Source organism: Mytilus galloprovincialis, chromosome 7 (assembly GCF_965363235.1).
Source record: "Mytilus galloprovincialis chromosome 7, xbMytGall1.hap1.1, whole genome shotgun sequence".
NCBI lineage: Eukaryota > Metazoa > Mollusca > Bivalvia > Mytilida > Mytilidae > Mytilus > Mytilus galloprovincialis.
The window spans coordinates 70176836-70192813 of record NC_134844.1 but is presented as its reverse complement, the minus strand read 5'-3'; the positions used below and the strand labels follow the sequence as shown (position 1 = coordinate 70192813).

At 31.9% G+C, this 15978-nt stretch overlaps 1 protein-coding gene across 3 annotated transcripts; it reads right to left on the bottom strand.

Annotated features, from left to right (window-relative positions):
* Positions 1-7159: 7159 nt before the first annotated feature.
* Positions 7160-14834, bottom strand: LOC143083573 (uncharacterized). Of its 3 annotated transcripts, none has more exons than XM_076259832.1 (6): positions 14736-14834; positions 11907-12234; positions 11188-11253; positions 8920-9006; positions 8226-8354; positions 7160-7546 (listed from the first exon to the last, which is right to left on the bottom strand). In XM_076259832.1, the coding sequence occupies exons 2-6, from the start codon at positions 12177-12179 to the stop codon at positions 7322-7324; spliced, it is 780 nt and encodes a 259-aa protein (XP_076115947.1). In that variant the 5' UTR covers positions 12180-12234; positions 14736-14834; the 3' UTR covers positions 7160-7321. The 3 variants fall into 3 exon arrangements, with proteins under 3 accessions (XP_076115947.1, XP_076115949.1, XP_076115948.1); XM_076259834.1 differs by having other exon boundaries at positions 12045-12234; XM_076259833.1 differs by lacking the exon at positions 14736-14834 and adding an exon at positions 12289-12413 and having other exon boundaries at positions 11907-12187.
* Positions 14835-15978: the final 1144 nt, after the last annotated feature.

The following is a 15978-nucleotide window of genomic DNA, read 5'->3' as shown; positions in this document are numbered from 1 at the left end:
CGTTTCATTTAAACAATAGACGAATGTTTCTTGTTAAGAAAACAAAAATCCGATAACAAAATCTGAATATAATAAAATGAATAACAGAACACTTGATAAATGAAAGAAAAGCGAATGATACTAGAGGGACAGCCAAAATAATAGATCGAAAATAATCTGACAACGCCATGGCTAAAAAATAATTAGACAAACAGACAAATATTAGTACACAAAACACAACATAAACAACTAACGACTTAGTCAACACGAACCCCGCCAAAAACTGGGGGTGATATCAGGTGCTCCAGAAGGAAAGGTAGATCCTTTCCCACATGTAGCACCCTTCGAATTCCGCATGTTATTACAAACCTGGCAAATAGTCAATTCGATAGGTCATATTCAAGAAAAGGGAACAGAATTGTGAAATGAATGATCCTAATAACATATCATCCAACAAATATCTACGTCGGGGAAACTCGACAAAGACTCAATTTTAGGATGAATCATCCTAATAACAACAAATTTCTCTATAAACATTTCAATCAGCCTGACCATTCTATTGTTTCAATGAAAGTCCGGATTATAGAGAAAATATATCATCCAACAAATGACCCCATATTGAGTACACCATATCGTTTACAAAGAGACGACTTTTGGATAAGAGAGTTGGGAACAGCCATTCCCTATGGATGCAATGACAAAATTGATGGTGTAGGTATTTTGTCTAGTCCCAGGTGTAGTACCGTCAATACATTACAATTATTTAATACTTCTGCTCGACGAAATAGAAGTCATGGCCACAGAAAATATATACCACCTGCTGTACACACCGTGACAATTGATAGTCTATTAACGTCTGTCCAAAAACCTTTAGGAATTCATCACATTAGAACTAAATTATACTCCATTCCATTATCAAAACTTTCTTTACTTTTTCAAGATGCCAAAGATACTTCCGTTACTGATTCTCGTTCTGTTTTGTATAGATTAGTTGCAATTATCATGGACATTGCTAACCATAGACTATTCAAACCCGTATCCACTACATCCAATAGTGAGGAAAAACGTTATTTTTTAAGGTAGAATTCGCCAATAAAGGTTTGGATGCTGTAAATATTAGCAATATTTTCCATCAAAAATCTGTACAAAAAACTATACCTGATTACTTCAAAAATAAAGCTACACCTGTTATTTGTTATACTTACACCAAGTCTATTGCATCCAAGATTTTCAACCACAAGAGAGTTTTAGAGGCTTTTAACCTCAAAGATACAAAATCCAAGCCTCCGGATTGCTCATGTACATCGTCACAATACAATTACAGTCCAGCTGGTCATATTATTACTGGTGATCTTGGCATCGTTACCAATGAACAACTAAGAGAGTTGTTAGCCAAGGGACCAAAATATAGAATCCCCCAGCCCATCAACTGGAAAAAAAATTTCAAGTTACTGATGGATGCAGTTGAGGACTATGCAAGAAAATGGGTAAAGCGCGAACCAGACGAACCAGAACTGGACACTATGCTGAATGGATCAAAGCTATTCGATCATGCATTCAGAGGCGCATACATAAACTACGATGTAATATGAGTACTAGAGTTTCTAACCCTTTCAAGAATCCGGAGGTTGTGGATGCTTTATCCTCTTTGCATGACAAATATGTCGTTGTTCCAGCAGATAAAGCCTCCAATAATATTGTCTTTATATGTAAAAAAAAACATTATTTGCAATGTCTCACTACAGAGCTTGGAATTGATAAAACTACTGGTAATCCTACATATTCTTTAACATCATTTACCAAGGACGAACTTTTACAAAATCATAAATCTGTCCTTCTTTCTTTTGGTATCAACATCAAAGAAAACGAAGAAAACTTGCCCTCATTATACTGGATACCTGAATTACACAAAACTCCATATAAAGAACGATACATAGCTGGTTCTTCAAAATGTTCGACTAAACATCTTTCTAAAGTACTGACTACTATTCTTTCTACAGTTAAAGATGGGCTTCAAAAATATTGTGAGGAGATATATTCTACCAGTGGTGTTAACCAGATGTGGATTCTCAAAAATTCCAAAGATCTACTGCTTAACCTTCGATCACAATCTTTGCAATTTTGCAGCAACATAAAAACTTTTGATTTTTCTACGCTATATACTACTATTCCCCATGCTCAGTTGAAAGATCGACTTCACCATCTCATAAAACAGAGCTTTTTCTATAAAAATGGGAATCGTAGATACAAATTTCTTGTTTTGGGTTACAATAATTCATATTTTGTGAAGAATCACACTGAATCTTCCAGAAAATATACTGAAGATGATATTATCAAAATGCTGGACTTTTTAATCGACAATATATTTGTTGAGTTTGGAGGATTTATATTTCAACAGACAATCGGTATTCCAATGAGTACTAATTGTGCACCCCTGCTGGCTGATTTGTTTTTGTACTCGTATGAAGCAGAATTCATTCAGAATTTTTTAAAAGACAAAAAGAAAAAGCACTTTGCGAAATTCTTAAATTTTACTTACCGATATATTGATGATGTTCTATCATTGAATAACCCATACTTCAGCCAATACTTACATCTCATATATCCCAGTGAACTTGAAATTAAGGATACTACTGATACTAGAAGGACTGCTTCATACCTTGATCTTTTCCTCAATATTGACGTAGATGGACGACTTCACATGAAAATCTATGACAAACGGGACGATTTCAACTTCCCAATTATCAATTTCCCATTTCTCAGCAGTAACATACCATCTGCTCCTTCGTATGGTGTTTACATATCACAATTGATACGTTATTCACGTGCTTGTTCACACTATACGGACTTCATATACAGGAGTGTGCTCCTTACGCAGAAACTTCTCCAACAAAGTTATGAGGAGGACAGATTAAAATTGACACTCCGTAAATTTTATGGACACTATCACGAATTGGTGGATCAATACGATGTGTCTTTAACCAAACTAGCTAAGGACATTTTTACCACATGGTAGATTGTGGTTTGTCATTATGTCGTCTTATCTTTTAATTACCAAACGTGACTTATTCCCGATTGTGACTGTTTTGCTGAGTGTGAATTCGCATTACTATAAGACGTGTTACGGTACTTGTCTATCCCAAATTCATGTATTTAGTTTAAATGTTTAATGTTGTATTTGTAACTCTCATCGGATTTTGTCAAATGTGTTGACGTCTTTTCCCTTATATTTATGTGTTATGGAAAGAAAAATTAATCACCGCCGTCATTTATTATATTTAATTTTGGTCAACGTAATCTGTACGATAATTTACGTTTGAAGTTGGATTCATAACAAACTGGACATATATATGCTATTAATAAGTATTGCAATATGCATGATTGTGTTTGAATGCAATATCAGTATTTAGTTCTATTATAATCTTTAATCAATCCTAATTCTATCTTACTTTTGAGATATAGTTTTTCACATGTGACGTCATTTTTCCGCTGTTTCAGTAATTTCATATATTCAAATGTGACGTAATTTTTAATGCTTTTTCACCATCGTATGTGACGTCATTTTCATAATTTACTGCGTGCAGGCCTGGACTGAGTTAGGTGTGTCTATTCTGTGTTGGTCTTTTTGCATTATGTATTCGTGTTTGTTTTGTTTTATGTAATGAGTTAATACTTCAGTTTCATTATGTTTATCTATTATATTCATTTCATAAAATTTACTGTTTGCAATAGCATTAATTGTTCTAAATAATAAGGATGTTCTTATCCCAGGCATAAAAACATAGCCGTTTTTGACACAACCTTTTTCAACTTTTGATCTTCAGTGCTGTACAACTTTATACTTTTTTTCGCTTTCGATCTTTTATATCTGGGCGTCACTGGTGAGTCTTGTGTGGACGAGACGCGTTTTGGCGTATTGAATTTTGAACCTAATGCTTTTTGTTATTCATTAATCATGTGTTTCTTTGTCTAATACGTTCTCCTACTTATTTGTATTGTAGTCCTGTAATATTATGTTGTCATTTCAATGTTATATTTAACATTGTCATTAAAGTGCGAGGTTTGGCATGCCACAAAACCAGGTTCAACCCACCATTTTTTCCTTTAAAAATGTCCTGTACCAAGTCAGGAATATGGCCATTGTTATATTATAGTTCGTTTCTGTGTGTGTTACAATTTAACGTTGCGTCGTTTGTTTTGTCTTATTTTTGAGTGTAAATTGACATTGCGATAAGACGTGTCACGGTACTTGTCTATCCCAAATTCTTGTATTTGGTTTTGATGTTATATTTGTTATTCTCGTGGGATTTTGTCTGATGCTTGGTCCGTGTCTGTGTGTGTTACATTGTAGTGTTGTGTCGTTGTTCTCCTCTTATATTTATGCGTTTCCCTCAGTTTTAGTTTGTTACCCCGATTTTGTTTTTTGTCCATGGATTTATGAGTTTGAACAGCGGTATACTACTGTTGCCTTTATTTGTAACTAAGACATAAGGAATATTTATTATCATCTGTGAAACGGATTTACCATAAATATCAACCAAGTCGTGATGGCGTCCGTAAAATTGACGACGGTATGATGTCGATTATATGGTCAATGACTGCATGTGAAATTTGAATATACGGGCAATACAATTTGGCTGCTCAAATCGGACAATTGCACTCCAAGGAAAAATTTAAAATGGACAGTTCCTTTTCCGATGGTTTAATCAAAAGCTGAAAAACATCTAACAAATGAAAAAAAAAAACTGTTTTATTCCATAGTTGCTACAAGCATTTCCTTATTTAGAAAATTGTTGATTTAACCTCGCGTTATACATGTTATAGCTGGCTAAACCCAATGCGTGTATGACAATTGCATTCCATTATATTGCCATTAATGTGTGAATAAAAAAAAACCCATACATACCGTACTTTAACTTACAAGGGTTAACTTTAACAAATTGTAACTAGGAAAGACAGTTGTCTTATTGGCACTCATACCACATCTGATATCTATATGATACATGTATGTTTATAGAAAAACATTAAAGACGTTTTGCAGATTTCCTCAAAACTGCGCAATTTAGTTAAACATGAAGATTTCACAAACGTTTCAACCCATTTCTAGAAAAAAATAAACTAATAAGGTAGAAGTTTCAGACATAACACCTGTTAAGAAATGATAACAAAAAATTATAACAAAATGAATCAACAAATACGTGAATGTACTAAATGACATTAAATAGATTTTAAGTATATGACCACACTTGTTAACACTCATATTAATTTTATCAACTAAAGATGCATTATCAAACATTTTGAATTATTAAGTTTTTTTAACTCCAGTTAAAAGAAATTCTGAATTATAAACTTATTCATGTTATTATCTAGAAACATTGAGATACATTTTTTTCACATTAAAATTAAAAAAAAATTGGAAAGAGTATACTAAGGGAAAGTACATGAACTACTTTTATACGGTAAATGGTTAACCAGAAAACCGTATCTTAACTAGACAATATTTGTGTAATATAATCAGCATTTATTTATATTGACATGAATTATCATTGATGGGTTCAGATACTAAAAATTTCATGTTTATTTTTATTAGCTCTCAGATTTTATAGATAACGACTGTCTTAAGAGTAAAGAGACAAAACTGTATGACATCTAAGCTGACGGAGCGTCTTTATTCCATTCGTTTTATATATTGCGTCAATGTGCGCTTGTTCTATGATTATATTTGTATTTTCCTTGATACATATGACGTGGCTTATAATTATACATGCTGTCCTTTTGTTATTGTTCTTTAATATCTTTTGTATTCATGTCTTTCATTTATTTTGTTTACTAGTTATGTCTGTTTGTTTTGTTCACACAATGTGTCAATGTGATGAAATTCAGTGCGACTGTCATACAAGTCAGTGGTTCAGCTAGCTACAAAACCAGGTTTAATCGACCCTTTTCTACATAAGAAAATGTCTGCACAAAGTCAGGAATATGAAAGTTTTTTCCATACGTATACCGAATAGCGCTCAGCCATTGTTAGTTATAAAAAATGTACGAAAGGGATGTTTGATGGGACCGGTCCAAGAGAACTATCCATTTGCAAAGAACACAGCTCTTATCGCTTTGACATTACCTAATTATATGTTCAAATTGTTTGTATTTGCACATCACCATATGTGTACTGCTTTGTTTGTTATTTGCTTATCAATAGTCCAATACTTGGACTTAGTTTCAATTGAAATATTTAATTTGACGAATTGTTTAAATTGCACTAACTAATTAAGTAATTTAAAGTATAAAACACTAGTAAGTAGAAACAAATGTAAAACAAATGGAGCAAATATTACACTTTACAGCTGCCATTTCAAATTTGAATTTTAATGTCATATTTTCAAAAACCATTCTCGAAATTTGTAACACGCCGTTACAAATCTAGTGGTTCAAAAATTCAAATTAGTTTGGGATGATAGTACCTTCTTGTTTTGATAAGAAATTCTTCGAACGGATATAAATGTTTCCACCCATTAAAACATCGACAATGTGTGTTGTTATTGGAACATTGGCAATGAGAGAACCATTTTATGGGAAGAGGTTTTGAAACAATATTCATTTTGTTATTGTTGCCGGGTTTGGTCTATTATCAGGTCTTATTAAATATTTGTGATATTAAACAGAAATTAAATAAAAACTATGCCAAAAACTAAAACCACAAAAATATCCGAGGAGCATTTTCATATGGTGTAATTTCTTTACATAATTGGGGGTTCATTGGTATGCTGTCTTTTTCATTAAAAAAGAAGACTTGGTTTGATTCCCAGTGAGACAATTCTCCACAAGAGACAAAATGACACAGAAAAAAGACTTGATATGATTCCCAATGATACAACTCTCCACAAGAGACCAAATGACACAGACAAATTAACTATAGGTCTCCGTATGACCTTTGACAGTGCGCAAAATCCATACTATATAGTCTGATATAAAAGTTCCCAAAATGACAAATGAACACAATTCTAATGAGAAAACTAACAGCCCAATTTGTGTACAAAAAAGTGAACGAAAAAAAAATCTGCAACACAGCAACAATCGACTACTACTGAATTACTGGCTGTTAAAGTTGTTTTAAAATGGAATACGCAGTGTTCAGTGATTTATAAAATAATGGTTACTTGAGAAAATCGTATCTCCGAAATATAAACGTTAATTTTTATTTTTCAAAATGCGTTTAATAATTTACATATGTTTTCATGTTTATGCAAAAAGCCATATGTTTTAATTTTGATACTAGAAGGAAAACATAAAAACTGATAAAAGTTCCAGAAAGCAAATGCTGAATAAATATCCTAGTATACAGTTATATCTTGTAAGGTGGTGGTGATTGATTATTGACTCCTTGACCTGGAGCAGCAGCTGTAAACTGAGGTGTAGAAACCGGATATTGTTGCGTCATCATTCCTGCAGGATAAACACCAGTATGCGCGGCAGATACGTTCTGTCCGGGTACAGTCTGAATAATTTGGGTATTTGGCATTCCAAGTACATTTGTTTGCGGTCCGGCAGTGATGTACACGAATGTTCTCTGTAAACAGAACAGAAAAAAGCAGACATTAGTTTAACTATAGTATCAACAATTTGCATTATGTTGACACATATAAAACACTTTCTTATACCTTAAAAAGCAACTAATTGTGTTTAGCATTTTCTTTCGGATAATCAGCTGATACAGTATTGATCCCCTGAAAACTGAGTTTATCTAAAAGGGGGGGGGGATAAAACAATATTAAATTGTTCTACTTAATGTTTATTAACAAATTATCGTAATTATCGCAATGTACATGTAGCACATGTACATAAATACAGGCTGTAAATCTATTCAAAGCGAGGATAACATTGAAAATGACAATGGGCAATGTGGTCAAGAGAAAACAACCCGACCAAAGAGTTAAAAGAAACAGACAAAGGTTAACGATGAACATGTAACACAGCGTGAAAATCCCGCCCGAGATGTTTTTAAATGAGGTGTTACTTTAAACAGGGAAATTTCCGCGGCATGCAGTTTTATTTTCGGGGTAAGAGTTGAAACGCGACAATTAAACGACCACGAATATTTCCAAATGATTCATAAAACAAAACTTATAGAGAACACAACCGGGACATCGTCAATTCAAAACGGCGCGAATGTAGATTTTGTTGGGAAATCGAGAAATAAAGACGACGCGAAAATTTCCCGGATTACAGTATTGGAATAAATTACTTACCTCTGATGAACCAAAGGATGAGCAGCAACAGCAGAATGACGATGCAACTATGGCTATGACCAATTCAACAAAACCCAACAGTGCAATGATAGACGACAACACTGCAGCACCACTTTTATATTCTGCTCGCTATATAAATACATAATTAGTTATTTTATAAATATTTGAATTATTATATAGAATAATAACACTCAAAATAACCATTTGATACGAATATAATCGCTGTGATCTCTAATTGTCTGTTTATTACACGATGATTGGTTGCATTATTTATATGTCTTGCTTCTTAAAAGCTTTAATATGATGTTAAGTTCGGATATAATAACGACATTATAATGTTCACATCTTTAGAAATTGACGGTAATTCTTCTACAGCCATTAAGAGTTGAACAATATGGTAAATGAAATGTATACAATTAATGACTGTTTGTTTTCATTCTAGATGACGTTTTGGCTATTTAGGTTGTACGGTTACTGTATTATTGACATACATCTTCTTTATTTGAACTACCTAAATTCTGGTTTTACTAATTTTAAAATTTTCTCAAGATAACTCAGAATAGATATTAAATAAAGACAATTTGTATCATACATTGTTCAGGAAGCGAATTCATACAAATACATTTAGTTGTTTTATGAGTGTGTGCGTATACACAAAAACTCAAATAAAAAAGGTGAATAGAATGTTTCTTACGAAAATCGCTCCGACAACTCCCAAACTAAATACTGTTGGTACAAATGTCGCTGCCCCAACAATACAACAAACCATGAACGCAATTTTCTGTAATAAAATACAAATGTATATATTTTTCAGTGCTGTTAAATATAACGTCAAAGAAAATAGAAGCAAGTAATCAAACGCACACACACACACACATTTATATTTCATTTTGTTGAAGTGTTGTCCGTTTTCTATCGATGTAAATGATATAGAGAAAACGTTATATTTACATAATATTTCTTGTGTTTCATTTGAGAAATGGCCGAATGTTTGTCAATAAGTTGAGATTTACATACTGGGAGTATGGACAAAAAAATAATCACATATCAAACAAAAACAGTTGCAAGTCAAATCCAACAAAAAAAAAGGTTATGGTTGATTTCTGAAATTATTATTATCTATCCCCTTATTTTCTTGATTTTGATTATGTCATAGATCGAATTTTTCGTTCAGTGTATATTCACTTGTTTGTTTATATAAAAAAAGATGTGCATGATTTCTCATTTGACATACCACAAGAGACCATATGACATAGAAAACACAACTTCCGTACGGCCCTCAACGAAGAGAAAAGCAGATAGCCTATAGTCAGCTATTAAAGTCACCGAAATGACAAATGTAAAATAATTCATACGAGAAAAAACTAACGGCCTTTCTTTTATGTTTTCATATTTGTTTTAACTGAGTTCAGCCTTTTCATTAATATTTTATAGTGTGTCTTTCTATGTTGTGATGATACACTTATGATTTAGGTAAGGGTGAAGGTTTGGTACCTATTCAAAACGTTAAACCTGTTGTATTTTTTTCTTGTTTTTTTATATAGACCGTTGATTTTGCCCGTTTGAATGGTTTAAACTACCAATTTTATGGGTCCTTTATAGATTGCTGTTCGGTCTGATTCAAGGCTCCGTGTTGAAGACCATACTTTGAAGTTTACGTGTTGAAGGCCGTTTATTGACCTATAATGGTTTACTTTTATAAATTGTTATTTGGTTGGAGAGTTGTCTCATTGACACTCACACCAACTCTTTCTATATCTATTTGACCTATATGGTCTACTTTTACAAATTATGACTTGGACGGTGAATTGTCTCATAGACAATCACACCGCATCTTCGTAAATCTATATAGTTTGTCCCAATGTGTCGGAAGGGTGAGCAGATGTTGCCTCGTATGTGAAACCGTTTCTATGACAACACATTATGATCATTTACAATAATTATATAGTGAATTATCTAATTAAAATTACTCTAAGCACATCATAAAACAACCAATGCAGTTAAACAAGGTGTTAAACTTTAAAACAATCAATGCAATAAAAATGAAATAAAATGTTGAACACATATAAACAGGAAACAGAACAGTTAAACAAAATATTCATCACTACAAGGCATGTACTACAACGAAAAGAACATAGATAAAAAGTCATTGTCAGTGTAAAAAGTTAAATGTAATCCCTGAAAAGGAGTCTGAAATAATGTATTTTTCTTTCAATTAAGTGTTTATGTCTCAATAACGACAAATGGTTTCCGTAGTGTTTTCCTTTGCCATCTGAGTACCCTGTAAAGAACACTCTAAGAAATTCAAGAGAAGATAAAGATACCAAAAGAGTCATTTTAACGCACAAGTCAAAAACAAACACTGCAATGACTATGGCTAAACATAAACAAATACTGACAGACAAGCAACAGTAGATACACAATAACACCAACAACTTAAGACTGAGCAACACGAACCCCATCAACACTGAGGATGATATCAGATAGGAAGGAGGTAAGCAAATGTTACATCCATCGTGCAATGTCATGTTTTCTGGGACAAAAAAAAACAAACTAAATATTAAGTATTCTATGCTATGCTTATACATTATAAAGCATACTATATGGAACGAGTGTTGCTCTTTCGTGTCATTGTTGGAGGAACTCTTTATGATTTTGAAAAAGTTTTCAAAATATGTTGATTTGAGTATATATGTTTTCTGCTCTATGGTGGGATTGTTGTCTCTTTGACACATTCCCTATTTTCATTCTCAATTTTATTATAACTCTCTTTGTCTAGCTTATTGCATTAATGAATATACATATGTATATTCAATCTTATTGTCGGCTTAGTTATCCTTATCCTTAACGGTAGTTTTAGTGCTTCCCTGATTGTTCATTGTTAGGGATTTAAAGACAAATTTGATTTAATTTGAATTAAGTTATGTTTGATTGTTTATTGTAAATAAACACTAGTGCTTACCAAACATTTCCAGCTACTTTGACGCCTTGGGGTCATGCAAAATGGAAAAGTTCCTGTCAGTATAAACTATAAAAGATATAGATAAAGCTTATCACTGAATGACAATATAAGTGCGTGGTTTTTTTTTATTACCAGGAAAATATAATTGGAATCACTATCAAAAATTATTCAATCTATCAAATGCGACATAAGTCTTAAAAATTCTGTTACATATATGACTGAGGGGAAAAATTGCAAGGACAATCATTCGTATAGTATTTATTATTTTGTGTTTTGCCGGTAACAAAAATGTAATATTAATCCTCAAATAGTCTTTGAAAATGACTGACACGTCGGTTTGCACATTCTTAAGATCATGCTTACAAAGATGATATTCCAATGTTCTAGTGGCACGCAATTATCGATCTTTTTCAGTCAGTACTTACAAGATACCGCTGTTAAATCATTGTTTTCTTAAATGTTAAAGTATCAAGCCCTGGCACAATACAAAACCCTATAGCCTTTACATCATTTTGCATTTTCATGTTAATATTCAGTATTTCGAATGATTGATTTTTTTACGTTGTGTGTGTGTTTTTCGTGTGTGAAGGGAGAGTTTTCAATGTGTTTTATAGTGTACACTTTGTGTTTTTGGTTTCTTTATCTTATTGATAAAATGTAGTACTTTTTTTTTTAAATCTTGATATAATAAAAACAAATTAAATAGTATAACATCTCACCCATCCGGAAAAAATGACACAAACTATATCGAAAGCAAGGAGTGGTGATGCATAGTAATACCAATCACACTGATAGTAATAATCATTATAATTGTAATTAGAGTTATCATTATAATCACAATTTTTACTCAGATTTACACTGTCAGTGATAACTCCAGCAAAACTTAGAATGCCACATAATACACCAATCCCAATCTGTATTCCGCCAAACACCCTCAGCGTCTTCACTCGATATTCGTTGGAGGCTTCGTTATCTGTATTCTGTATATTCATGATCACTGGTTTATTTTTGTTTCAACTAAATAGGTTTTTTCACATGTACATGTATCTGTTAAAATGAGAAATAGAATAGGTAACTATTAACAGTAGATATAAAAGGTAGGTTACTCATTGGACGACAGAGATGAAGGGAAAAGATTATGCACTGCTGTTGAATATTAAACTATGTTTGATAAATATGTGTGTTGTTTCCTCTAATCAATTATCAAGGACGGTTCGTTGCTGAAAATGAAAATAACTTATCAATCAGTGTTGTTTTTAATTAAGTTCAAGCACTCACATTTTTTTTACTTTCGTCATGAGCTGTGTTCCTGATGATTGTTAATCAAGAAATACGCGTCACACAGAAATTTTATTATTTGTTTTTTCTGTATATGCACTAAAAATAAAATATTTTTAATACATCTGGATACTGAGTTTCTTTTGTGTTTTGTAACGAAATATATTGTAAGTTAGACATTATGACTTTCTACTAGTTAGGTCAATTGTCCCTTCATGTCCTGTGAGCTATTGATACCACTTGGTCCTTGTAAACTTAGTTTCAAATTCTCTCTAAACCAATCTAGCCCTCAATGTTCAACAATGTATCTCATATAACTTATGCATGTTTCTACACTGTAACATACCAACATGGTCACAATGGCTTTAAAATGCCGATAACTGTCAATCATCTTATAACATAACCACTTTTATAATAGATATACACTTTAACAAAACCAAAATGCCAAAAATGTCAATATCTATGAAAACTGTTGACTGCTTTATATGCCTTCAAAATTACAATATCAGTTATTAAATTGACGAATTCTATAGATTCTTGTATTATTTTGAAAATTTGTGTAATTGGTCTTCATGAACCAGTGTATGACCAAAAACTAATCATCGTACAAAATTCCGATATCTTTTGCAATTAGGTTGACTTCTGGTCAAATAATTCAGATTTCCCAGAAAAAAAGACAAAACAATTAACAAATCCAGACATGTAAGTGAATAATGGATCAAAGCATCAACAAATTTCAAGGAAGAACTCAAAGCAATGTTCTGAATGTTTATGAATTTGATTTTACAGTAGCAACAGAAAAAAAATTCAACAATATTGATTGCAACATGTTCGTCACTAGTTGCGATGTGAATTGTAAAAAAAACGTGATCAAAATCCGAACCGCATTACCTCCATGTCTGCATTGCAGCCCACATTTTTAAGAATGGAAGCAATAGGGTTTTCATGATACAAAAATTATTATAATCAAACCAGCAATGACCTCGCAATAGTTTTGAATGAAAACGTAGTTTTGTATAGAATACATGTCCCTATAGTAACGAAACATTTTGGGTAAGGAATGACATGATAATGATGACGAAATACATGATAATATGCAGATGTGTGTGTTGATCTTGAAGGACGTTTGTACGCTCGTTTTTATATCGCCAAAAATCTAAGTGTTCAAAAGTATATGAAAACACTTATATTAAGAGTTGTAGCACATATTTCATTTCTTTTTACAACGATCGAAAATGCAACATTTGTACAAAGGGGATAATCGAATAGGAATATTGGAACACGACGAAAATAACGACATCAGTCAGTCTTTGAACAACTTAAAAATTAAATACTTTTAACTTAATTTCAAATAGATTAAAACAAAATAACAGATGTCTTCTATCCCGTCTGCAATTGATATTGAAAATACAATATGAATTTAGAATCATTGTTAAAATTAAAACTACATCGTAATAAGTGTAAGGCAGAAGTAGCACAAACATTTATTTGCTTAGTGATAACATGGATTGCAAATTTCAAAGATGAAAAAAATGATACTTGATAACTGCAACCTCTACCCCTTCGTGGTTAATGTAAAGTGCTTAGTATCAGCCGATATGAAAGTTTAAGATTTAAAACATGTTAATCGTCATCTTCTATTAGAATATAGATAATATTTGTAAACAAATGTGTGGATGTACTGTGTATAACATTATCAACATTGATTTTGAGTACACAGTGACACTAAAGGGATAAAGATTAAAGTACACACTTCTATTTCTTATAATCAACCCTAACTAATGTACCGACAACAGATACATTATCAAAGATAATTAATACAAGAAAGCTTAATTGTCTCTTGTAAAATGAAAGTAAAAATGAGACATTTTCTCTAATTTTTTTCAGTTTAAAATTCAGATAATCCTCTCTTTTTATTAAAAAGAAATGAATAACATGAATTTAAAAAAATGGAAACTTTATAAAAACATAGAATACAAACAAAACGATTAATTGATATATCAGTATTCTTATTACAGATGTAACATGTATAGTAATATACTTGTACATGTACTCTATGCCTATGGTAATACGAGAACAAACACCGTTAATAATTTTCGAATAGCTAATTCGTAAGGTATATTTCAAATCAGTCTTAAACATGTAAAAGTCGTTTTGTCGTTCAGTTCATAGGTATACTTCGCGAAAGAAATAGAGAATATTTATAACAGGTAGTTCAATTATAGAAAACTCATCTAAATTTCTCAAAATAACTTTGAAACAAGTCTTACCTGTAGATTACCTGTAGATACAATGTTTCCCCTTTATTGTGATACATACTGACGCTTATTTTATTTTATGATATCAAATCTTTTATCTCATTGATATAATTTGGGGTTTTACAGTGCAATATCACGGAACACCCGTACTTGTTTTGATAAAACAATATTGATATATTTGCCATGGCGGTCGAGTTACATCAAACTTTCTGGTCAGGCCGGGTATTATGAAATCACAGAAAATTCAAGAACAAAATAATCCAATAATCTGTAGTCTTGTTGTCAAAGAAATATACAAGTAAATTCACTAATCTATTTATTAAAACTCCATTCCAGAACACAATTTACATTATATATACAGTTTACAAAATGTATAGTTCAAACATTCATTGGCACATTACTTTCACACATCACAAATGGATTTCATTACAATTCCGCATCAAAATCGGCAACAGTGTCCAATACTGTGCACCCCAAAGAAAAAACGCCACAGGCATAGTGTTCTAAACCACGCAACAGTCTGAGCGGACAAAATATCAAAAATGCGTACAGTTGAATAGTAATGACACAACTTTCTAAGAATCTATAAATTCTCCCAAAATCGGCTAAAAGCTGACCACAATAATAAAATCTTTTTAACGTTTCATAATGTATAGTTCCTTTCTCAACTTCAATTTCATCCACACTAAAACTTCTAAGGGCTCTTATATACCTATGATCTCCAAATATTCTCCAAATATTCTCCAACTGACCTAAATATTCTCCAAATATTCTCCAACTCTTTGTTTACAAAAATAAAACACATAAATCATATAAAAGTATTTACTATGTGACCTTGGAGAAAAATGCTATGTTAATCTCTTATAGCAGGATAGTCATTTGACTTAATGACTTTAACAGATGATAACCAAAACATTAATATGACAAAAATAATTACAGTGGACATAAAATAACACTTGTACATATTTATTATTAATAAGTACATTTTGATTAATTATATTCTTCCAGGAATAATAAAAATTATATTTTTAAATGTCAATTGAAAACGGCGGATACAAAACTGTTATTGCATGGTTATTTTTAGACTTTATAAACACCGATATTTTCTGTGTCGTCATCTTTGAATTTTGTGATTTTTTTAATGGTTTCTCACTATGGGTTTATGCTTTAATACAAATTTCAAAAAGAGCTCAAATTGCAGATGTTTAATGTTTTCTCTACAAAAAGTAATGTAAAAGCCTCTTGAAATCAGGAA